Here is a 26,508-nt window from a genome sequence, read left to right on the forward strand (position 1 = left end):
GGTTTAGGGGAAAAAATAAGCAAGTGTGTACTATGAGCTATAGTGATAATGATAAACTCAGTTGCAAGTCCCTGGGAAGGAAAATCAGTTTTGCATGGCACAACTCTTTCAAAGATCTCTAAGGTCTTAATTGCCTCCCTCCTTGATTCCATTTCATAATTTTTGTATTTTTCCTCATAATAACTTCTCTGCCATCCTTCAGCTTCTTCCATATGTACCTTAAGTTGATTTCTGTCTGTGTACTAACCCCAAGTTTTACTATACAAATTTCTGGTATTTTAAACTATGTAGTCCCTTCACCAGGGACCACAGCTGCCTTTGTCAGAACTCAGCAGGTAAAATGATCATTTTGCTTCCATGGCGTTGTACTTTATGATGATTTTGCTACCATGGTGTTGTACTTTTAAAAGTCTAGTAAAAAAAAAAAACTAACAGCTTTAAGAATTAGATTAAAACAGTTTTTTATACTAAGTTATATTGACTGAAATGTTTCATTTTTGACTTGATGAGATTACAATAAAAATATATTCTAGTACTTGTGATTGGATACATGCAGATGTGCTGAGTACATTTGGGAACTGGTTTTGCACGCGCGTTTCTCTCTCTGTGTGTGTGTGTGTGTGTGAGAGAGAGAGAGAGAGAGAGAGAGAGAGAGAGAGAGAGAGAGAGAGATTGGATACATGCAGATGTGCTGAGTGCTTTTGGGAACTGGTTTTGCACGTGCGTTTCTGTGTGTGTGTGACCTGCTTCAGCAGCCGTGTGTGTGTGTGTGTGTGTGTGAGAGAGAGAGAGAGAGAGAGAGAGAGAGAGAGAAAGAGAGAGAGAAAGAGAGAGAGATTGGATACATGCAGATGTGCTGAGTGCTTTTGGGAACTGGTTTTGCACGTGCGTTTCTGTGTGTGTGTGACCTGCTTCAGCAGCCGTGTGTGTGTGTGTGTGTGTGTGTGAGAGAGAGAGAGAGAGAGAGAGAGAGAGAGAGAGAAAGAGAGAGAGAAAGAGAGAGAGATTGGATACATGCAGATGTGCTGAGTGCTTTTGGGAACTGGTTTTGCACGTGCGTTTCTGTGTGTGTGTGTGACCTGCTTCAGCAGCCGTGTGTGTGTGTGTGTGTGTGTGTATGTGTGTGTGTGTAAGAAAGAGAGAGAGAGAGAGAGAGAGAGAGAGAGAGATTGGATACAAGCAGATGTGCTGAGTACTTTTGGGAACTGGTTTTGCATGTGCGTTTCTGTGTGTGTGTGTGTGTGTGTGTGTGTGTGTGTGTGTGTGTGTGTCCTGCTTCAGCAGCCAAGCAATGGTTTGGGAACTGGTTTTGCATGTGCGTTTCTGTGTGTGTGTGTGTGTGTGTGTGTGTGTGTGTGTGTGTGTGTGTGTGTGTGTGTGTGTGTGTGTGTGTGTGTGTGTGTGTCCTGCTTCAGCAGCCAAGCAATGGTTCGGGCTGCAGTTTGAATGGTCAAGGGGCACTATGAAAGGCCCTCAGGGACACAGTGCTATAAATCCATACTCATGAAGGGAACTATATTTTTGACAGTGATATTAAAGAAATAAAATTAAGTATTACACTCTTGGCAGAGGTGAGGGTTTTCATCACACAACTTATATTCAGGGTGGAACCATACCATGGCCACATTTTGTTTTTTAAATATACTCTTAAAATGGACATATTTTAATGTATGGTTTTGAGTATTTGCACATTGTAAAAATATCACTGATTTATTTTCTTCAAAGAAAATAGAGCCAAATTCTGGCCATTATTATGACTTTTTTTAAATAAAAATATTAAAAATAATGACTGTTTTCTGTTGCTCTTTTATAAGGTAATTTAGGAATAACTTAGAAACCTACTGAATGAGGATTTTGAAAAACATGTAAAAAAGTTTTGAAAAATATATAATGTGATCTTAAGCCCTTCATGTTTTAGACACCTATCGTTATGACACTAATATAAAATGCGTGCCATTTGCTTTTAGAGTCAAATGATAGTTTTGCTCAGTAGTATTGTCCTATCAGAGCTTTCTGTTTTGTTTTTCAGTAGGGATCTCCCATGTGGTGCTTCTGGACTCTGGGCCACTCCTCATGATAGCTGTCAGGTACTTTAGACCTGACAGTAGTGCTCTGGGTCAGCAAGGCTGTGCTGCTCACACCTAGCAGTGAAGGGGGGTGGAGTCAAAGACCACACCCAGTTGTGTGCTGTGGGTCATTCCAGAAATTTGACTGGGGCTCTTTGAGCTGTCTCCCTGATCGGTATTACTCTTTTCAAAATAGAACTTTGGGGGCCAGAGAGATAGCACAGCGGTAGGGCATTTGCCTTGCACACAGCCGACCCAGGACGGATGGTGGTTGGAATACCAGCATTCCTTGTGGTTCCCCGAGCCTGCCAGGAGCGATTTCTGAGCGAAGAGCCAGGTCTAAACAAACCCTGAATGCCGCTGGTTTTGACCAAAAAACAAAACCAAAAAAAAAATAAAAAATAGAATTTTGTTTTTAAAAGAGCCAAAGCAATCTTTGTAATGTTAGATTTTGATAGATTTAATTGATTATTTAAATGAATATTAACAGCACTTCTTAATCTCCCCTAAAATTAATTCTAAAGATTTCTGCAAGTTTTAAGTAAAAAAATTTAATATCTTTATTTTATTCTTTACAAAAATAAATGGATACAATGGCATGGAATATTACTGTGTCTTAGACTTAGTGTAACTAATTTATGTCTTAAGTATTCGGTGTCAAATTAATGCATGGCCTAACTACTTAGTTCACTAGCACTTTTAACTTACTGGCTTAGAAGCTTAGCAGTCTTGTGATTGATTTCCTTAAGATAAATGAATCCAATTAATGGTTTTTATCAAAGTGCAATGTTTTAAACTACAGAAATATTATTTAAGATAAAGAAAATCTTTGGATACAATGATTAAAATTTAGTCCTATTCTCTTCTCAGTTTATTCCTGTATTTAGAGGCAAAGAACATAGTAAGGAAGGTCTTTGCTTTACAAAAAGAAAATAGCTCTAGGTGGTTGACCAATACAACATATTCTGATAGACTTAAATATTGAATTTTTAGCTTTTTCAGTGTGCAGGGACTTTTTTTTACAAGACCCATCTCTATAAAGAATGCAGCCAATTTTTTTTTCTGACACAAAAAAATAGGTAACCTGATCTGAGTCTGACAGAGTGTGTCGTTCATTTAAGTGCTTCCATCTGTTGCCTGCTGTTCCCCTTACTCATGACCCCTCTGTGTTTCTCTCTTTTCTTTTCCTTCTTCCCTACGTTTTTCTTTCCTTTTTCATTCTTTTTATTTTCCTTCTCCCTCTCTATTTTTCCTCTTTCCCCTCTTTCTACCTCCCTACTCTTTCTTTCTCTCCTTCTCCCTTCTCTCTGTCTCTCTCCTTTTTTTTTTTTTTTTTTTTGTCCTTAGCCCCTCTGAGGAAAGCAAAGTTTGTTGAGAGCCCACGAATTCCAGAATCCGAGCTTGGCTCACCAACCCTCACTTCAGCTCAGAAACTGGACGTGGATGCATACTGCCCTGGTAAGAGTGCATGCAAATGCAAATGTCTGCTTTGAGAGAGGGAGGTTTCTACCAAACCCATCCAGAAGAGCAGTATTTTGCACATAAATTCTTTACAAAGAGATATTTGTTACCTCTTTGTCAACCTACCAAATATTTTCCTTATTAGAAAGACTTTTACTTGTTGGATCATAATGAAAGTAAATATTAAAACAGATTTAAATATGATTTATAAAGAAAATAATTTTGGTAGCTATGTTGTTTTCATGATGATTTCTGTAATGGAAGATACATAAGAATTTTTTGGCCTTGTGCAGACAGACATGTTAGAGATAATGGAGACCATTAGCCCTTTGCTCATTCTGGCTCTATCTCTATTGGATTTCTACTTAGTTAGAGAAAGTAGTTGTTAGAAACATTAATTAGAAAAGAGGCATTATAGGTTTCTGATTTGGACTCCTGGACACTCATTTTTAGAAATGCTTTTTTCTCATGAATGGCCCGTAAGCACATGTGGGAGTTCACTAAAACCCTTCTTGTGTGGTAGCCAAACTGAGACAGACTCATTATCAATGCTTAGATTCTTCCAAACTTAGACGAGTTGCCTGGCAACATCCTTTACACTCACTTGACAGTGAGTCTATAGAGCTGTGTCAGAAATGTTCACAGCTCTGGTGGAGTGTACAGATCAGAGCTTTAGTGGAGGACCTTAGACGACGTGGTTTTAGGTCTTTGTTTATTCCTGCTCATTAAAAGTGATGTTAAGTCACAGTGAATGCAACCACTGTGTCTTTACAACATTAGGGGTCAGGAAAATAAGATGATTTCTAGTTCTGGAGTTCTCAGTAGCTCTAATATGAAATGTTAGGATAAAACGGCTTTGAAATTAGGTAAGACATGTTTTTTTAAAAAGACAGTAGATGGAAACATACCAAAATTAATCAGAGGCATTTGATTTTATTGATTGGTTTGAAATACTAAAAGACGTAAGAGGCTTCACATTCTGGGCTTTATCCACAGTTTTAGATAATATTCATCTTTTCAAATCACAGTTATATGTTCGGAATTATCTTTTCTGCCTCTAAAAGGGTCTTTAAATGTCACTGTAGCTGATAGAAGAATCTTTTTCAAGTTTTAAGCCATTTACATTTCTTCCTGTTTGTTTGTTTTGGGGCATACCCAGCAGTGCTCAGGGATTACTCCTAGCTCTGCACTCAAGAATTACTCATGTCAGTTCTCAGGGAGTTAGTTATATGGGATCTCTGGGTCCATGTCCAAGGCAAGCTGCTGTAACAGCTAGGTTACAAGCTGCTTACAGATTAGTTATAGCCTGCTAACAAGTATTCAGATGAACAGTGATAGAACTAGATTGGATTCATTCTATTGCTTCTATGAAATAACTGGGATGATATGATATTACCTAAATTTAGACCTTTTGTTTGTTTTTGTTTGGGGACTACACTTGCTAGTGCTCAGTCTTACTATTGCTTTGTGCTTGAGATCACTCCTTGCAGTGCCAGGGATTGAACTAGGTCAGCTACGTGCAGTTTAAGAATTCCCAAATGATAGATTCATCCTACACTCTTTTCTGCTGATAGCATTAATTACTAGTTGTGTGACCTTTTAGGCAGTTTACAGACTTTCCAAGCCTTAGTTTTCTCATCTGTAAAAATGGGGATCATAATTTTTATAGGTACAAAACACTTAGCAGAACATTCTACTAATGCTCCAAGGCTGATATTCTTATTTTTGTAATTCCACATGTTATGTGTTTGTATGGATGCCCATATAGTCATCTGGAAAAAACATACAGAAGAATACACCAAACTAATATTCTTTGGTTGCCTTTGGGAGAGAATGGGGATGACGAGGAGGTCAGAGGAGAGTGAGCTGTTGAGATGCTAAGGTTAGGGTGCTGTGTCTGGTTGGTTGGGATTACAGGGGGTTCAGTTTTCTCTCTTGGGCAGCATATATTAATCAGTGAAACTTCACTTAGAGTTGGGGTCAGTATTTCTTATCGAACTGCATCTGTGTAATTTTCATACCATTACATTCTTTTTCTAAAAGTTCTGATAAAAATAGGCCTTAAAAGTAGATCTGGTTATTCAGACTAATTTAAAATAATGTATATGTTGTATGCTTATGAGACCAAAATTATATTCTACTAGTATTTCTCCTGTTATCAGCTTTATATGTTTTTATTTTCTGAAATTTATGCAGCAAATTAAATATTTTTTAATATACAGATACTGCTTAGGCTGGCAGTACTGTTTCTATTTATCTTAGTGTTTGATATTGTTATGGTGCACATAGAGATCAGCCTTGCCACAGATGATAGGTCAAGTTGGCAGTTTTATAGGACTTTTGACTACATATGCAAAGGTTAAAGGCCATAGCTCAGATAGTTTTTTTTGAAAGTATCTAGATATTTAACTGCACCAAATATTTTTTCCTCTTTTTTATTTTTATTTTATTATTATAATAGTAATTTTTGTTTTGACCAAAGTGGATTACAAATCTTTCACAGTAATATTTTAGGTACATATTGACATTGAATCAGGGGAATTCCCACCACCAAAGCTGACCTCCCTCCATCCCCTTTCCCAGCATGCATCCCATATCTCCCTCCCTTCCCCCCTGGATACTAGTATAAGTGGTCCCCTTCGTGTCTAGTTTGTTGTAGAATGGGTATCAATTCTGTTGTCATTGGCTTTGGATTTGGTGTTTAAGTCCGATTATTTTTATTACTACATAGTGATCATACAAATGTTTGGTCTTGGAACCCTCCATTATTTCCCCCTCAATTTGAGAGGTGGAACAAGATGGTTCAAGTTGTGCGGTTCTGTTTGAAGAAAATAAATAAATAAAATAAAATGGGGTAAAAATCAAACAAGCAAAAATGGGCAGAGTCCTTCTAGAGGCTATAAATATCAATTTGAGAGAAGAAAAGGAAAAAGAAAGAGAAACACAACAACAATACAAAAAGAAAAATCAAACAAAAATTTCAGAAAGCACCACAGCAATAGACAGCCACCACACAATAAACATAGTCCTGAAATAAAAACAAAACAAGGCACAAATATATGAAAACAACATTAACAAACCAATAAAAAATTATTTTGTGCTGCTTCTTTTTTTTCCTGCATAGGCACACCAATTATTGGGGGAAATTAGAAAGGGAATTCCCTTGGCCTAAGAGATACAGAGTTTCTCCGTCCTTGAAGTATACTGTCATGTGAATAACTACCGCCTCGATACATATTCATTTACTCTCCCCTAGGATCTATTGTGGTGTATGGAAAACTTCTGCTCCGTCATGGATGATAGAATTAGACCTCTGTATCTAGAGATCTTGGTGTCTGCACAGGTCAAAGAATGGAGCCTATGAAGTCGTCTTTCTTTATGGTTCTAGAAGTTCTGTTCTATCATTGTTGTTTTAATCAATCTTCTGTAGTTGGTGGTCTTGGTTTTTGGACTGATCCTAGAATGGAGCCTAGGATAGAGTGTTTTATTGAAAAGACCTGTTCAGTTGTAGTTGTCTCAGCCAGACCTCTAGAATTAGAGATCTTGGTTATTGTACAGATCAAGGCCAAAACCTAGACTAAGTCTTTTTTTATTGGTCCCAGGTTAAGTTCTGCCCCATCATAGTTGTCAGTCTTCTGTAGATAGAAATCTTAGCTTTTGCACAGATCAAAGGATGACAGGACTTCTAATTTCACCTTATCGTTAGATGGTGAGGTAAGACAACCTGCTCTTAGATCAAAGTTGTTGCCATTTCCTCATTGTCAGGATATCATCTCAAAACTGGCACATGTTGGTGTCAGAGCAGTATTATGAATGTCCCCGTGGGAGTTTGGTTCCTGGAACTGTTGCGGAGAGCTGTATTGGTTCTATGTCTGGGACTTAGGGCTCGAGGTTGGATGGTCACTGTCTAATCACCTGGAGTCTAAGTTGGGGTCACATGACATATGTTCAAGGTGGGAGGTGCCCCTGTATTGTAAAAAAGTATGAGTTCTTATCCCTAGTAGATAAGAGCTTGTTTGTATATGTAAAATTTTCCCTTTTTTAATAAGCATTTGCAGGAAGAAATGGTGCTACATTATATTGCTGGTGCATTTGGGGTGGGAGTGTCAGGCTCCATCCTCTCTGTGCCCTGGTTTTGACCTGAGCTATATATCCCAGGCAAGACTTTTTATTGTAGGTTTTTGTACCAAGCAGAACCAAAAGGGGTGAAGGTAAAGTAGGGAAGAAGACAGAAACAATATATAAAGAAAAAATGTAAAGAAGTGAGTTAATAAAAAGTACTTAAGGGAACAAAGTGGTGCAGAATACTACTTTACATTTGAGGATAAACAGATTAAGAGGTAGTACTATATAGGTCTTAAACTTATAAAGGAAATATAGGCTTCCTATTGTCTTTTGAGATTTTCTTGTGGGGTGTGGGTTTTAGGGTACATTTTCATCACATACCCTGGTCTTCTTGGGATTGAGAAAAAATTTGTGGCAGAGAGGTCTTGGGTAGAGTTTTTGCACTGGGGATCCTTTGGAGCTGAGTCCGGCCGGTATCAAACACCAGTCCACGCTTGGGAGAGGTGAGAAGGAGGGCCACACAACATGAATTAGCAGGGGTGTTGGCTGTAGTTTCTTGCTGGGGATGAGCACACCAAATATTTTAAGGGAAAATTAAGATTAATCTTTTTATAATGGATTTTTTAAGTTGCTTAAATGGTACTGGACTTTAAGGAACAGTGTTATTCATGATGGCAACAATTAAGATGTATTTGACATTCAAGAATGAAAAGTACTTATAATATCTTTGGTGTATTTATATTTATATATATTTGGGGGGTGGACCACTATTTGGAAGTACTCAAGTCTTACGCCTGGCTTTACACTCAGAGATCACTCCTAGCAGACTTGGTAAACCATCTGTGGTGTTGGTGATAGAACCTGGGTTAGCCACATGCAAGGCAAACACCATATTCTCTGTAGTATTACTCTAGCTCCTAATATTCATATATTATTTTAACTTGTAAAGGATATTTTATTTGGAATTCTGTACATTTAATAGCACAAGTATAAACTTCTGTAGAGAAATAAAATAGCATAGTATACCATTGAATGCTTAACGGATTAAACAAATATGTAGTGAAATATTAAAAGCAATTATGGGGTCTATGTTTAGGGCTATACAAACCTTAACTGTATATGCTAAAATATTGTCCTATTATCTAGGAATTCTTTGGGTAAAGCCATCATGTTTATCATGAGTTCTTCAGATAGGATAAAATTATACCTATAACCTGTAGACATTGGCTTGTTTTACATACAATATGTATGCATATAAACATACACATGTAAATACTAACTTGTGAGGGTTTTTTAGGTGTAGGGCATTATGTCAGAGTTTAACACATACAGGAGCATGTGCCCGAGACACTGAGCTATATGCTAAGAAACCATATGCTGTGAAACCATTTTTCATCTCTGTAGAATGTTTCATCTCTGTAGAATGAAAATAATATTGCCTGCTCTAACAGTGCTTTTGATAATCAAATGAAATAATGCACACTTCGCTTTATAGTGTCTGGGAATCACTTATGCATAATAGCTTATCTCTCATGCATATACTATTACTATTTTATAAGTTATAAAACTAAAAATACCTAAATTTGTTATGTTTTTTTTCTTAGTATATTCCTATAGCCCAGTGTTCATGAAAATTTCTTGGTAGTGAGAAAGGAACATAAAATATTCTGTTTGTGTTGAGAGGTGCTCAGGGAGTACTCTATATGGAGTTCTAGAGAACAAAGCTGGGTCAGTCACATGGAAGACAAGTGCTCTACCTGCTGTACTTTCACTCCAGGCTCACAGAAAGTATTCTTGACTTCTTTATTAAACTTAGTGATTTATTAAATTTTGTAACTGATGTTATCGTAAGTTATTTTTGTCACTTAAAATCCTCTTTATCTTTTGCTTTTTCTTATCTAGATGTTATTCACCATGACATTTAGATATGACACTTGTGAGTATTGATTAAATCTATTTATTAACAATTATATCTTCCTATTTATCAAATTATCATAGAACTTTGTAGTTTAAAAACCATCAATTATCTCAGTTTCTGTGAGTCAGGAACCTAGGAGCATCTAAATTGCCCCATATATTCCTCACCATGTGGGCCTCTTCAGAGGATACCTTTTAGCATGCCAACTTGCTTCATATACTAGGAGGTATAAGGCAGAATATTTTATATGTGACTCATAACATGATCTTAAAATGACATTCTTTCATTTTTTGTCATATTTTGCTCATTAGCAAGCATTTAGATCTAAACAAGGACTTAAATAGAAATTTTGAAGAAAGCTGTTTAAAGGAAACATGAAATTTCCTTGTTTTTATATATATTTTTATAATATTTCTGATAACCTACTTTTTTTGTATTTTTATTTCTCTTTTAGTATTCTTGCAGCTATTTGTGGACTTTTTCCCTTTCTTAATCTATACAGATTATTTACAGATTACAAATTACGTTAGATTGCTGACAATTAAGTAGCAGATGCATTGCTGACAATTATGTCACAGATGCTATTATAGCTTTAAATTATCCTAGTGAATATTGATTGATCTAAGAAAATATATTCACTGATAATCAGCATAAATTAATTCATGCAATTTTGAGATTTGCACTTGGAAAAGTCTGTTCCAAGATACCCTATTAAGATTCAGATTTTGCGGGGCCGGAGAGATAGCATGGAGGTAAGGCATTTACCTTTCATGCAGAAGGTCATCGGTTCGAATCCCGGCGTCCCATATGGTCCCCCGTGCATGCCAGGAGCAATTTCTGAGCACGGAGCCAGGAAAAACCCCTGAGCATTGCCGGGTGTGACCCAAAAACCACAAAAAAAAAAAAAAAAAAGATTCAGATTTTGCAGGTAATATTTGCAAATGTTTTTATCCCAGGATGATTTGTTTTTCTTGGAAAAATGTATAAAATAATGAATAATAAGCAAAGGTAATTTATCAATCCTTTGTTCTATAATTTTATCTCCTATTACTTTTCCAAAAAAAAGTTTGAGAATATATTATTTCCTTTACCAATATATTCCCTAGCCTTTAAAATATTCATGCAAAATAGTTTTTTATGGGCCAGAGAGATGGCATGGAGGTGGGGCATTTACCTTGCATGCAGAAGGATGGTGGTTTGAATCCCGGCATCCCATATATGGTCCCCTGAGCCTGCCAGGAGCGCAGAGCCAGGAGTGGCCCCTGAGCACTGTCGGGTGTGACCCAAAAAACAACAAAAATACTTGAACAAACGAAAATACATGATAAAAAATTACTATATCCAGTTCCTCCTTAAACTATATTTGCCATATTAGAACAGATATCTTTACCAAGAACAGGCACCTGTTAAACCATTCTAAACCACAAGACTTATTAACATGAGACTTAGATTTTTCCTTCACTGTATTTCTAATCCTCAGACCATAGTCTGCTAACTAATACTTCATATATTAAATGAATAAATTTAATATTTTTAAACATCATAATTTACAGAATTGTTCAAAATAGTTGTTTCAACCATTTAATGTTTTGAAACCCATCTCGCCACCAGTTTCACCTTCTCTTCACCAATGTCCCCAGTTTCCTTCCCACCCCACCAAAATCTGCCCCTTTATTAGGAACAAACATTTACATCAAATAGCTTGTTACAACAAAATGGTAAAATGTAACAATCAAAACACAGGACAATAGAGCTCAATTTGTGATTATCTCACAATGGTATTAACTAAAGTCATTGAGGATTTATTGAAATGGTTGGTATTAGTTGAGCCTTCTGTTTTTGCTCATTGAGCTTGTTAGGCTTCTACCTGACTTTTCCATTAAATTATTTCTCCTTTCAAGCGCTAGCCAAGGAACGGACCGCGGTTCGATTCCCCTGGCGTCCCATATGGTCCCCACAAGCCAGGGGCGATTTCTGAGCACATAGCCAGGAGTAACCCCTGAGCATCAAACGGGTGTGGCCCAAAAACCAAAAAAAAAAAAAATATTTCTCCTTCTAAAAGCTATCAGAACGGTACTGTGATTTTTGGAGGCCACATATTTGGCTGCACACTCCAGGAGTTGAGGAGCTGGGACAGTTTGGTGGCTTGGCAATTTGATGAGATTCAGTTGTGGAGCTGGACCATTTATATCAGGGTCTCAAACTCAGTTTACCTGGGAGCCGCAGGAGGCAAAGTTGGGGTGAGGCAGGGCCGCATAAGGGATTTCGCTTACCAAATATTCGCAATAAAAAATCACATTAGTAAGAAAAAAAATCGCAATAAACATTTGCATACCCCGAACGGAACTGCTGGGGTACGTGAATGTTTAATGTGATTTTTTTCTTACTAATGTGATTTTTATTGCGATTATTCGGTAAGCAAATAATCGTGAATACTGCGATATTTGAAGGGCCACAAAATGTTGTACGGAGGGTCGCAAATGGCCCGCGGGCCGCAAGTTTGAGACCCCTGAATTATATATACTGGAGCATGTGGAGTGGTAATGGGGGCTAGTGGGCCTTCTGATGGGAGGGGAATATGTTCATTTCCATTCCAAGAAGACCCCTGAGTTCTCAACCAGATACCAATTTACCTGGAACAATTCAACAGCTTGGCTTCTTTTTCTATACTTTTAACTTTCGATAATAGTTAAAATTTAGAAACTGACCTGGATTCGATACCTAGCATCCCATATGGACTCCCAAGCACCTCTAGGAATAATTTTTGAATGTAGGTTCACAGGTAACCTCTGAGCACCACTAGGTGTGGCTCAACTCTCCCCTCTTCCCCACACACAATAAAAGGTAGAGGTAAATAAATGGTAGGGACAGATAATAATGGATTTTAACAAAATCGAATATGTAACATACTCAGTTCTCATAAAAGTTAATGCAGGAAAGAATTCTAGATCACTTCATTTTTCTTCCTATAGACACATAAACTTTATATACATATACTTTTTATGAAATTAAATGTTTTTATGTTGTAGGACTATGATATTATCATACCTAACTCATCACTAACATGCCAGTATCCTTCCATTAACCATAGGACCTTTCTTGTCCACTCCCATTCTTAGTAACTCTTTTGGTTGTCTCAGGTTTTTTTCCACTGGGCATTGTCTTTTCCCTTGATTAGTTTCTTTATATAACATATATGAAGGAGATCATCTGATAGATGTTTTTATTTTTTACATTTTATTTAACACGATACACTCCTAGTTCCATCTATGTTATAAACAAGGTACTTCTATCTATTCATCTTTTTGAATGTTTCAATATTTTCATCTCCAAATAGTGCTTTAGTAAACATGGTATTTATATCTTTTTAATTTAGTGGGTTTTGTGCCCTTGATATAGATACCTAGGGGTAGAATTACTTGATGATATAAAACTCTATTTTTATTTTTTATTTTTGATAAAACTTCACAGCTTTCCAAAAGAGGTGGTTCTACTTTACATTCTTTCCAACAGTGGATGAGGGCTCCTTTTTCTCTGCATACCCACCGGTACTTTTTTCTGTGTTATTGTTGTAATAAACCATTCCGTTGACTTGACATAATATCACAGTGACATTTTATTTGCATTTCCTTGATAATTAATTTTTATTTTTGGTTTTTGGGTCACACCCGGCAGTGCTCAGGGGATAGTACTGCCTCTATGCTCAGAAATCGCCCCTGGCAGGCACAGGGGACCATATGGGATGCAGGGATTCAAACCACTGACCTTCTGCATGAAAGGCAAATGCCTTACCTCCATGCTATCTGTCCTGCCCCAATAATTATTAGTGATGAATTTGAGTTTACTTTTTCATGTGTCTGTAGTTCGTATATTGTCTTTGGAAGTGTCTTGAGTTCTTTGCCCCACTTTTTGATGGAGCTCTGTTGTTGTTGTTGTTGTTGTTGTTGTTGTTGTTGAGTTTTGTAAGTTTCCTATATATGGTGTAAAAATATTTTTCTCTTAAATACCAAATCCAAAGTCAACAACAGAATCAAGATGCCCAATCTACAACAAGATCTGTTAACAAGACCTGTTAACTAGCAGTCCAGGGGGCAAAGGGTGGAGGTATGGGATGCATGCTGGGAACAGGGTTGGAAGGAGGACAACTCTCATGGTGGGAATGGCCCTGATTCACTGTCACTATGTACCTTAAACACAATTGTGAAAGACTTGTAACTTACATTGGTCACAATAAAAATTATTTAAAGTAAAAAAATTTTTCTCTTGAAACAGTATGTACTTTTGTTTTAATGATAGTTTTTTCCATAGAGCACAAACATTTTAAAATAATTTCATTTGTTTATTTTTGCTTTTCTTTTCCATGCCAGTGGAATTGACTGAAAGCTGAGAGCAATATCTGGAAATATTTTCCTATTTTCCTTTAGAGTCTTTTATGGATTTGGTTCTAACATCTAAGACTTTAATTCATTTTGAGTTAATTTTCATACATCATGTGAGATAGTGGGCCAGTTTTATTCCTCATATGCAGGCAACCAGTTTTCCAACCACCATTTGGTGAAGAAGCTTCCCTTTTCTCTCTTAAACTGTTGGCTCCTTTGATTTGAATAAAATATCCATATATCTTGGGGGGTTTTTTGTTGTTGGTTTTTTTGTTTTTTGGGTCACACCCTGCAGCGCTCAGGGATTACTCCTGGCTCTGTGCTCAGAAATCACTCCTGACAGGCTCAGAGGACCATATGGGATGCTGGGAATCAAACCACCATCCATCTCCTGGGTAGGCCATGTGCAAGGCAAACGCTCAACTGCTGTGCTATCTCTCTGGCCCCTAGGGCTTACTTCTGGTTATCTTCTCAAGAGACACTCCTGCCCAGGTTTAAGGTGCCAGAGTAGCCTCATGCAAGACAAGTGCCTTTTCTCCTATTCTGTCCCTCTAGCCTCTAAATGCATTGCTTTTTACATTAGGATGAATTATGTTGTACATAAGGAAATCCAGACTCATAGGGAATAATGTAGAAACGCCCTATTCTTTATCATGTTTTGTTTCTCAGGCTTATGGCTATTCAAAACAGACAATAGAAACCTTAGTTTAAAACCCAAAGGAACATTTTGTGAGAATCATCATCTTAGAGGTTTCAAGGAAACTTTTAAGTTCTTGAGCTACTTCAGCAAAATATTCACCAATATGCATCCATGTGCACATAATACTTGTAAATTGGGGCCAGCTATATAAGAACAGTACACTGATATGTTGCCAAGCAATGAGTATGATCTGCCTTTATATATATACTATCTCTGCAATACTTTCGCTTCCTTTGGGAGAGAATTAGAACAGTGGGATGTTGTAATAGAAGACTATAAGACCCTATTCTTTTAGGACAGAGAAGGGAAGTAAGAGGTGGAAAATACCATTATTTTCCGGCGTATAAGACAAAGTCAACTGAAAATCGGGGGAGGGGGGTTGTCTTATACGCCGAGTATATCCTGAAAAATGTTTCAATATGCCGCTAAACAAAACAAAACAAAAAAATCAGGCCGCAGAGTTTCCAAATCTCTGAAAACCAGAGATCCAGACTCCAACAATAGAACTTAAAATGTGGTGAAAGATAGAGGGTGAGAGGGAGCCTGGGAGTCCTGGTGAAGGGCTCTGATGGTAGGACATAGTTTCTCTAAAATCCAACTGTGAACAACTTGGTAAATTGTAGTGCTTTAATAAATAAAAATCACATTCTCTTTACTAAGTGCTAAACTAATGAGTTTTTATTAAAAATGCAAAGTTACTAATTTTTAAATAAGCATTTCATTGTTATTGAGGTAACATACTTACAGTAGTGCTAATGTTAATATTATTGTGTACAGTGTCGCTGAATATCATCGAAGTGATCGACACTCTCCACTACAAGCTCCTACGTCACTGCTAATCATCATTTGTTTCCCAACCCCCCAACCGCACCCCAACTTGGGTAACTTCAGTTCTGTTATCAGAGTCTAACGGCTTGTGAACATCTAAATTGTTAGTACAAAAGAGATTGTGGAAATGTAGTTAAGTGTGTTTTATTAGATTTTTAGGAAGCATGTGTTCTCATTTTTCCTAGCATTATTGAGATTGGATGACATAGCATTGTACAAACTTAAGTTGTCAGATATGTTCATTTATATTGTGAAATGATTAGTGATGAAATCTAGAGACAGTATATCCAGAAAGTTGTCACTACATACACAAAATTTGAATAGCATATAGATTTTTAAAATAAAGTTATGTGTGTATTTGGGGCCAAAATGATAACATAATAGGTAGGGTGAATGGCCAACCTGGGTTCTATCCCTAATATCCCATGTGGTCCCCTGAGCCTGCCAGGGTAATCCCTTAACACTGCCATTGTGGCCCCCCAAAAATATAAGAAAGTTATGTATATATTTTCTGTATAATTTTACTTGAAAATTAAGTTCAAACAAACAAAAATTACTAAGAGTCAAAGACTAGCATGTCCAAATATTGTATTATCACTAAATCCCATTCTAAACTCTAATGCAGAGATTTTCCAAACTTACTTGGCTGCTTCCCTCTTTTCAGAAAAAAATACCATTCCTTGGAAATTGACCTTCTTTAAGCATACAAGGAGAAAACATAACTTTTCCATCTCACCTTCCCATTGCACCCAAGGCTTCTTTCAAACCCTGGGTCATTCCAGTGTTCCTCAGCCCCAAAACCAAAGCAAGTGCCTTACCCGCTACACTATTAATCCAGTTCCTAGAGAAATTATTTTTAAAAATAGGCAGGCACTTTTTTAAAGTTTTAGAGTAAAGGTTGGAGAAATAGAAGAGCAGGTCAAGGGCTAGTCTTGCATGCAGATAATCCAGGTTTGATCCTTAGCACTGCATATTATCCCTGAGCACCACCAGAACTGACCCCTGTGCACAGAACTAGAAGTAAGCCTGAGCACTGCCCAGATAAAAAGAAAATTAGAATTGGAATGTCTCAGCATTAATCTTTAGTCACATAATCATGTTCAAATGGCTTGTATCCTGAAGGCGTCTGAGTTCTCAGCTTTTGCTGTGGATTATACAGCTTTTGATTTGTGTGGTTTTTTTTCAGGAGATAACAAAGAACAGGGAGGTATATACATGAACAATTTTGAAAGTTAGTCAGCATCATATAATTTATTCTTGTCATCGCATCATCGATGACATCCTTCCACAGCTCTCTCCTTCCTCCTCTACCACTCAACTTCTCATAGTTTCTGCCTCTTTTTTGTCACATTTTTTGCAATACTAGATTCAGAAGTGTCTTGAGAGAGACTAACCACATACTTGTTATAACCCCATCATCTTTTTCCTATTTCCGTTTGCCAATTATTTCTGCTGATTGTCTTTTCTTACCCCTAACTTTTTGTGCCACATTTAATATTTGAAAGCATTTGTAGAGATCATTTGAAGATAGTGTTGCAATGATTTTCTTATTTAGAGAGAATTGTCATTTGGGGCTGAGGATGTGACTCAGCAGGAGAATGCTTGTCCTGCACACATGAGACTCTGGATTTAATCCATAACATTGTTTTAAAAAAAAATTAGCAGGGAGGATTGTCATTTACTGGAGCCAGTTCAGTATTAAGTTCAAGGTTTAAGGTGGCCCCAACTTTGGTTCCCAGACCTTTTGTGAGAAAGCCCAAAGCACAGCTCATTTACTCAGTCTTATTTTCCCTGTTAACAAATATTCCTGATGCTGAAATGTCCCTCTGTGATAAGTGAGACTTCTACTCAGCTTTTTTTTATTTTTGATGGTTTGTCGCATTCTTACGAGTCCTTGAATTTTTTAATTATTTAAAAATTTATCTTGTCAAGTTCTCATTGTCATCTATTAGGAGGGTCTTCAGTTCCTGCAAGGTCACTACCACCATTATTTCTCTAGGAAAAAAGTCTAGCATATGTATTTTCAGATTGTATATACAGATACTCCTCGCTTAACGACCTACCTGTTTAGCCACCGCTCGCACTTCCGACCATCTCTTCACTGTTATTTTATTTTATTTTAAATATCCTTTTTCCATCCTGTACACTCTACAGTACAGAACTGTGGTTTTTAGTGTTTTAATGTATCTACTTTACTATATGTTCTGTAACACATTGCAGTACTATGTGTAAATTACACAACCTATGCAAATTAAAACAAGTGGAAGTTTTCAGTTTGATCTTTCTCATTATTTTACTTATTCAGAATAGCGTATTGTCAAGTACTATGCATATACTGTACAACTGTATACATTACATGCAGTTCCTCACTTAACGATCAATTCGCCATTTGGTCGTTAAGCGAGAAGTATCTGTATACCATAAGGTATATGAAGAAGTATTTTTATTTTGTCATTCTGTGAGCCCCCAAAAAGCTGGAGGAGAGTGGTCTTTATCTGGTTTTTTAAAAAGAGTATTAGAATGCTACTTCTTTAGATACAGAGTTTAGTTAAATTCTGGGAAATATATAATTAAATGGTATTACTAACCAGTTGACTGTTTGAAATGTATGGAAGTTATCTTTTCAGTGCATTCTGTTTTGAGCCACTCACATCCCAACTTGGGAAGTGTAATTTTTCTTGTATTTAATAGTGTTCTCGTACTATCCAAATAAAATTATTTCATTTTAGTAAAAAATTCCCCTTTGAAACAGGCTTTTAAATTTGATTCACAGTTCTTTTCTTTGAGCCAGCATTACCTGTTTGAACTTGGAAACTAAATTGGAGGGGATCTTATTGTTGTGTATGTAAACATTTTTATGGGATTATTAAGTTACTGAACCTACCCTGATCAGTGATTGTGCCCTACCCTAGGGTGTGACCTGGCATTCTGCTCACCACCATTGAGTGGTACCTGATCCCACCATTGGGTGGTACCTGATTCTGGGGCATAAAAGTGATCTACTTTTTTATATGAAAATAAAATATTTCTAAACTATTTTATATATTTTGTTCATATATATCATATATCATTTTGCTCATAAGTTTTACTTACTTTTGTTATTATACTAGCCATTATAATGAATTATACTGAAAAACTTGCCTTTCTGCATCTGCTTTCCATCTGACATTATGTCACCTGTTGCCATTAGATCAGGGAGGAAATCATGTACTTCAGCCACAAATCTATGTTTTATAGATCATTTAAGGTCAGTCTGTCATTATGGTGTTTTCTGCTTTTATCTTACCTTCTCCAATAGCCATAATGCAGTATAATTTTGAGTAGATGGAACTGACATTTGTATTGCTGCCAGTAAAGTAACATTAAATAGGTAGTAAGAGTAATCAAGCAAAATGATTGGAGCATTTCTTTTAACATCAGAAGAGGTTCATAGGACTCAGGTTTACTACCGTCTGACTTTCTATTGCTTGGCTCTCTGGCAAACCAATTTTTAAAGGAATGATCTTTATTTTATTTTATTGAAAGCATTGTGATTTGCAAAGTCCTTTATAGTTGCATTTCAGACATACAATGAATCAGGGCCAATCCTACCACCAGTGTTGGTTGACCTCCACCATGTTCCCAGAGTGTAACCCAGCCACCACATTTTGCCCCCCAGTCTCTCAGTAGAACAGGCCCACTTAAACTGTAGATTGTTACAGTTTGTCTCTTGATTCCATTATTGTTGACTTTGTCTCAGATATTTAGTTCTGTCCTTTTTTTTTTATCTCTACCAATGCACCTGAGATCGCTTGACTTCTGGTTTCCATTCTTAAAGGAATGTTCTTATCTGCTGGCTAATGTTTTACTAAAATGTTGGGCTTTAAAAACTATATAATACATTTTTATATGTTAAAGATTTGCTCTTTAATCCATGTAGATCACTTTTGTACTGTAGAATAGAGTACTATCCTTACATTTTTAGGTATTTTAATGTATTTTTCTCTATTGTAAATCTTAAATTGAAAAGACAGTTAAAACTGATTTATGTATTAGTAAAACTACCATCATAGTCAAGGAATTAAAATATAGATGCTATTTTCTGATACCTTACCAGAACAATGATGCTTAATACATTAATTAAAATTAGATCTATCCAATAAATTGTCTAGTAAAACAAATTTATCTTTTATAATGACACAGATGATGTAGTTTTCCCTAGAGAGAAGAAAGAATTAAACTATAGCTGAATCATCATAGCGCTTTTCTAATGAAAGCCTTTGATTAATTTTTCACTGTCATTTTTTTCTCCAACAAAACAAATAATGAAGTTATCAAAATCATCCAGCTGGACAGTTTAATACATTTTTCTCTTCCCCTTACCACTGTATTCACAGTGCTGAATGCAGTGACTAACACATGGGAGATGTTAATTCAGCGAATGTAGAATAAGTGAAATAAATCAGAGAAGTCAGAAAAAGGGAAAATGAAAATATATGTGCTTGAGATTATATGTAAATAACATAGTTTTCTAAGAATATTTTTGCTTTTTAATGTATACAAATGGGTTTGGATTTATTAGCTTGAACAGCTAGAATCATGAATTCTTAGTGTTATTTATTAAAATCATAACTTTATCATAGTGTTGAAAAAGGTTAGTGATATGTTTTTAGTGGATCTTTTGACCTGTCTCTTACTTGTTCTAAACTCTCTTTTCATGAAATATCACTTTATAGGAGTGGCATGTGGGAAGGATATAAAGTTTCTCTGGATTAGAATTTTGCCATGGAGCCAATGAAGATCAGCTACCTATGTTACCTATGTGTGAAAGTATAATTGGTGTAATTAGAGAACATACTCTGAATATAAAAAAGAATGAAAATTGCAGGGAATTTTTTATCTGGTTCTCAGATGTAACATGTTTATCCTCCAAATTCAGGAAAAGAAAATAAATCCAATTATGAACATACAACTACAAATATACCATAGATAAAACTAGAATTCTGGGGCTTGAGAGACAGTATATGGGTTAAGGCAATGCCTTGATGTAACTGATCACAAGATGAGTCATGGCACCATTTGCAGCCCTACAGATCTCTGAGGCACTGCTAAGAATGACTGTGGAGGCCCCAGAACTGCCAGGGTGGCTAGAGTAGTAATTCCTGGAGCTTCAGGGCCAGAGCAGCTTGGCAGTCTATGGCCTTACATGGAATAGAAAATACACAGTAGAAACCAAAAAAAAAAAAAAAAAATACACAGTAGAAAAAATACACCAGAATTTTACTGTGTTCTACTGTGGTCAAATTAAGCATAATAAGGCATATTATATATATATATATATATATATATATATATATATATATATATATATATATAATGCTATTTAACAAATATTACTCTAAAACTTACAGCACCCAGAAAGAAGCAGTGTTTTTTTCACTCAGGAATTTGCAAATATTGGTTAGAATAATTCTGTTTCAGACTGCAGAACAACAGTCTGGAGCAACACCAAGGTCCAAGCTGGTGTTTGGTCTGTGTGTGCTTAGTGTGAGGAAAAGACTGAAGAAGCATCAGTTGGAGAAGTGCTTCTCTTGGAGTATCACTTGAGCAGAAAAACACAAACCTGGACAGACACATTTTATGCCTCTGTTCAGAATATTTTAGAGCCAAATACACTCATGTGCCCATGCCAGAAAGCACTAGATGTACGCTTGTGAACACACCCAACTGTTCAAATGCCCATCTTTCAGTTACACCAGTTATTTCCTCCATTTCTTTCCCTCTTCTTCAAGTATATCTAAGGAACTAAGAAGAAAGGGAGGATGGAAATGCAGGTTAACATCACTCACTTGGTGAATGGGAAAAAGCTAGTGGCTGTTTTGAAACTTGTCCCAGGCTAGGCAGTGATTCTCGGTTTAGGAGTCAGTTTGGGGAGGGTGTGAAAGATCTCATATGCTGGCTTCAGCTCACTGTGATAAATAACAATTCCTGTTTTTAGCAATAACTGTTTTCCAATTCTTGTCACAAGAAGAAAAATTTAGGTGGTCATTAAAGAACTAAGAAATGAAAATACTACCAGGTTTGCTTTGGCAGTTGGGCTAAGCTAATCATGGGTTTTTGTTAACTGTGTTAGAAAACATGGGTTTCTTTATTTGGTTAAATGTGTACAAAGTTTTGAGTCTTGAAATAGATGAGAAAAAGCACTTTATAATTAACAGATCATAAAGGAAAATAATAAACAGCCTGATGTGAAAATACTAAGAGAATGCTGAGAATTAAGAGAGTCTATGTAACTAAATTATGTGTAGCCTGCCATGCTGGGATACAAATTAGAGATTGCTATACATTAGTTATTAGGCATTCAGTTTAAATAATTGTGTAGTTTCGCTACTCTAAAATAAAGGCACTTTGTATATATTAAATTATATTCTTTTGGAGATAGGGAGTTTGGGACACACACAGCACTACTTGGGGCTTACTCCTGGCTCTGTATTCAGCAGTCACGCCTGCTGGGATGCAGGGAACCATATGGGGTTCCAGGGATCAAATCCATGTTGGCCACATGCAGGGCAATTGCTGGAAACGCTGTGCCATTTCTCTAGCTCGAGTATAAATTTTTGGAAAGGGGATTTATATCATTAAGGGAAATACAGACAAAATGCTCTGAAATATTTGGTGGTAGGAATGATAGTACAAAGGTGAGGCACTTACTTTTTTATAAACATCTTTTCTTGCCTTAAGTTTTTCAGTTTACTTCTATAATTTAAATCAGTGCTTTTCCATTTGCCCCCATTATAACTTCTTGAGAACAAAGATTAAACCCATTGTTCAGAGATATATGTCTGACACCTAATCATGCTGTATATAATGAATTGATTGGTGCTTATACTGCCTATCATATAATTCTCTTGAATACTGTTAAAGGTAAAAATAATTTAAAAATGACAATATAAATATACTTACACTCAATATAAATTCTGTATTTACTTTGAAAAATATGTACTGATTCACTGTTGGATTTTTTTCAATTAGCAGTTATTTTTATATTTGACCAGTTGGTTGTATAGCAGTTACTATATCATTCTTTCTTACATTTCTGCTCTTCTGTTGGAGTTGGTTTTCTTTCTTTTTTTTTTTTTTTTTTTTTTTTGAACTGTATCCTTTAGCATTTGAGGTTTTGTTTGTGTTACTGGGGAACCCAGACCTCAGTCATGCAAAATCATGCTTTACCATTGAGCCATATTGGGCTCTCTCCAGCATTTTTGTAAGTGAAATTCTAATGGTAAACTCTCAATTTCTCTTTCATTTCAGTGTCTTTATAATTTTCTTAAGAGAGGTTAAATAGGCTTAATATGATCATATTTGGGGGAGCTGGGTACATGAACATATGTGTTCCTGACCCTGGTTTAAAGCTCAGCACTATATGCTCTTAACCATAACTCTACTGAGTATGGCCCTGGAGGTCCCTGAGAACTGCCATGTCCCCAAAACTGTTGGGCCAGAAAAACACTACATCCTTAGTCCTCACTTTCCATTTTACGTTTTTTTTTAATTTGTCCATTTTTTTTTTATTTAAACACCTTGGTTACACATACATGATTGTGTTTGGGTTTCAGTCATGTAAAGAACACCACCCATCACCAGTGCAACATTCCCATCACCAATGTCCCAAGTCTCCCTCCTCCCCACCCGGCCCCGCCTGTACTCTAAACAGGCTCTCCATTTCCCTCATACATTCTCATTATTAGGAAAGTTCAAAATGTAGTTATTTCTCTAACTAAACTCATCACTCTTTGTGGTGAGCTTCCTGTGGTGAGCTGGAACTTCCAGCTCTTTCACTTTCCATTTTTCACCCAATTGACTCAGTGGCCCAGGTCAGCTGAGTATCTGGAGACTCCAAAAAAAGGTTTAACTTTTTTCTCAGCATCTTTTTTCAAGTGTAGTTTTATAATTTGACATTTTTATTTATTACATTTTGATCACTATTAAGAGCCTAGGTTTCACCCGCCATCAATAGGTTTGATCCCCAAACCTGTTTGACCCACTTCATTTCTTAATCTGGTAGTGACAATGACCACTCTTTATCACAATGAGAGTTTGTTTTTATTTTGCTTTGCTATTGTGTTTGATTCTTCATCTTTCATATATGATTAAGGTCATGTAATTTTCCCTCATCACCATCTACCTCAAATGTTAAGTACCCATAAACTCTCCAATTTGACCACAGATAAGGAGTTCCCACAACCTCCTCTTTTAGGCTCGATGGTTTGCTATCAATAACCCACAGAACAGAGGAAACATGTTGCTTATTATTACTGTTGTTATAAAAGATTTTTAAGAGATGCAATTGAAGTGCTATATAAGGTGAGGATTGGAATATTCCCAAGCACAATTTTAAGTTTGAGTGTACTGTCTTCCTGTCATGTAGGTATGTTTGTAAGTCCAGAAATAGGCTTAGTCCCACTACTAATTTTGATGGACTTTCATTGCATGTGTACCAATGATTAAATTGACCATTGTTGAATCAGTCTTCACCTCCCTTGGCAGTCTAGGGTAATGCTCTGACTTCCAACTTTTTTTCTTAAGAACATGGTTAGTACTTCTGGCAGCCAATCCCCATGCTGATGCTGTCTTTGGGCTCCTTAACTACCAGTTAATATGTCTGGTTAAAAAAAAAAACTTGGGGCCAGTGAGGTGGCGCTAGAGGTAAGGTGTCTGCCTTGGGTTCGATCCCCCGGTGTCCCATATGGACCTCCTGAGCACTTAGCCAGGAATAACCCCTGAGCATCAAATGGGTGTGGCCCGAAAAAACAAACAAACAAAAAAAAAACTTGTTATGAAGAACAGAAGCTTTTTCTTACTCTTCATTTGGGAAATTCCAAGAATCTGAGGAGCACCTTACATGGAGCTGTGAATAAATGTTTTTTTATTTATCACAATAGCACAAATACTCTATAAACAGTGTGCCTGTTAATAAGTTGCCTCTTGTTTAAATATTCCACTATTTAAAATATCGCTTTCCGGGCCCAGAGAGATAGCACAGCGGTGTTTGCCTTGCAAGCAGCCGATCCAGGACCAAAGGTGGTTGGTTCGAATCCCGGTGTCCCATATGGTCCCCCGTGCCTGCCAGGAGCTATTTCTGAGCAGACAGCCAGGAGTAACCCCTGAGCACCGCTGGGTGTGACCCAAAAAAACAAACAAAAAAAAAAAAAAAGAAAATATCGCTTTCCTAAGAGAAGCAACATACCAGGCTATTTGGCAGCCTGCCTTCCAAACCTGGCTTCACTATTGACAAGTTGGATAACTTTAAGTCACTTAATTTTTCTGTGCTTTTATGTTTTTATAAGAATAATAATACCTATTTTATCACAAGTGCTATATATTAAATAAATGAATTTATAATGCTAATGTATTTTTCTTATAGATTAAGCTTTTCAAAGTCAGTGACCATTTCTACTCCATGATCTGTAAGTCCTTACAGCACTTAATATTAGCATACATGGAGAGAATTTGGTAATTATCAGAATAACTTTTAGAAGAAATTGACATGGAATCTCCAACTATCTAGAGGTTAGAAATCTGGGTCAAGAAAATTTTTGATAAATTTAGCTAGTTTAATACAGAGATGGTGAAGGGAATAATTTGTGAATTTGAATTTATCAGTTGTCTTTTATCAAGGAATAAAAAGGTTTTCATTGTCTTCAGGAGGTGAACTATGTAAAAACACATGTTTCTAATATAAAAAGCAATTCTACAGATTCTCTTGTTTCTGTTTTATGATAGAGAAATATAATCATGTTCACTCTTAGGAGGGAAGGAGAGAGAAAAACAGCTTGTTTTTTCTACTCTGACATGAATTCAATGACGATTCCTATATAATTTTCTTACTTTGAGACCATACCCAGAGGTGCTCACAGTTACTTCTCACTCTGTACTCAGGACTCATTCCAGTGAATCAGTGTAAGTCAGTGATCAGAGAACCATATTGGTACCAGGGATCAAACCTGAGTTTGCCACACGCAAAGCAAGTGCCTGCCTTCTGTACTGTTGCTGCCTTCTCTGTAGATGTTTTCTATAGCTGAATTGAGTACAGTAATAATGTATAAAAGTACACATAGAGTCTCTTGCCCTGGATCTCAATTAATGAGTCTATTTGTTTATATATTTATTCGGGGTTTGGTCTCATGGTGCTCAGGAACTATTTCTGGTTCTCTGCATAGAAGTCACCCCTTGCATTTCTGAGGATCATGTTTGGTGACAGAGATCAAACCAGGTTCATCCACAAGCAAGACAATTGCTTACCTTCCCTATTCTCTGCCCCCCCCAACTTTCCACTTTAATATAGGAGTTCAGATAAATTTTAAACTATATATTAAATATCTAATGCATTTTCTAACCCTAAGGAGTGGTTTTGTATAATTCCAAGTGAACTGAAAATTTAAGATGCGATTGTATTTCAGCATCAAACCATAGGCACCATAGCTAATGTCAGCTATGCTAAAAGGATATATACAATCCTTAAAAAAAGAAATCACAGTTTTGTTTTTTGTTTTTTTGGTTTGTTTTTTTGTTTTTGTTTTTGTTTTTGTTTTTTGTTTTTGGGCCACACCCGGCGGTGCTCAGGGGTTACTCCTGGCTGTCTGCTCAGAAATAGGTCCTGACAGGCACGTGGGACCATATGGGACACCAGAATTCGAACCAACCACCTTAGATCCTGGATCGGCTGCTTGCAAGGCAAACACCGCTGTACTATCTCTCCGGGCCCGAAATCACACAGTTTTTAAATGCCCAATTTGTTCTCTACTAATGTGTATTCTTATAAGATTAAACTCAAGGCTTCTGATGTGAACCAAAACATGATAAAATGTTACCAGTGAAGTTAGTGTGAATAGATATTTAACATGGGTAACTTCTATATCATTTTTAGAATAGATATTATTTTTATGGGGGGGTTAGGTCATACCCTGTGGTGCTCAGGGGTTACTCCTGGCTCTGTGCTCAGAAATCACTCCTGGCAGGCACAAGGGACTATATGGGATCCTGAGATTCAAACCACCTGGATCAGCTGCATGCAAGGCAAACACCCAATCGCTGTGCTATTTCTCCGGCCCC

At 36.7% G+C, this 26,508-nt stretch overlaps 1 protein-coding gene across 1 annotated transcript in view; it reads left to right on the forward strand.

Annotated features, from left to right (window-relative positions):
* TANC2 (tetratricopeptide repeat, ankyrin repeat and coiled-coil containing 2) overlaps nt 1-26,508 on the forward strand; it is a 340,845-nt gene that overhangs the window by 138,212 nt on the left and 176,125 nt on the right. The window contains 1 exon segment of the mRNA XM_049778821.1: nt 3,414-3,524. Coding sequence (XP_049634778.1) covers nt 3,414-3,524 — 111 coding nt within the window.

Source organism: Suncus etruscus, chromosome 1, assembly GCF_024139225.1.
Source record: "Suncus etruscus isolate mSunEtr1 chromosome 1, mSunEtr1.pri.cur, whole genome shotgun sequence".
Taxonomy (NCBI): domain Eukaryota; kingdom Metazoa; phylum Chordata; class Mammalia; order Eulipotyphla; family Soricidae; genus Suncus; species Suncus etruscus.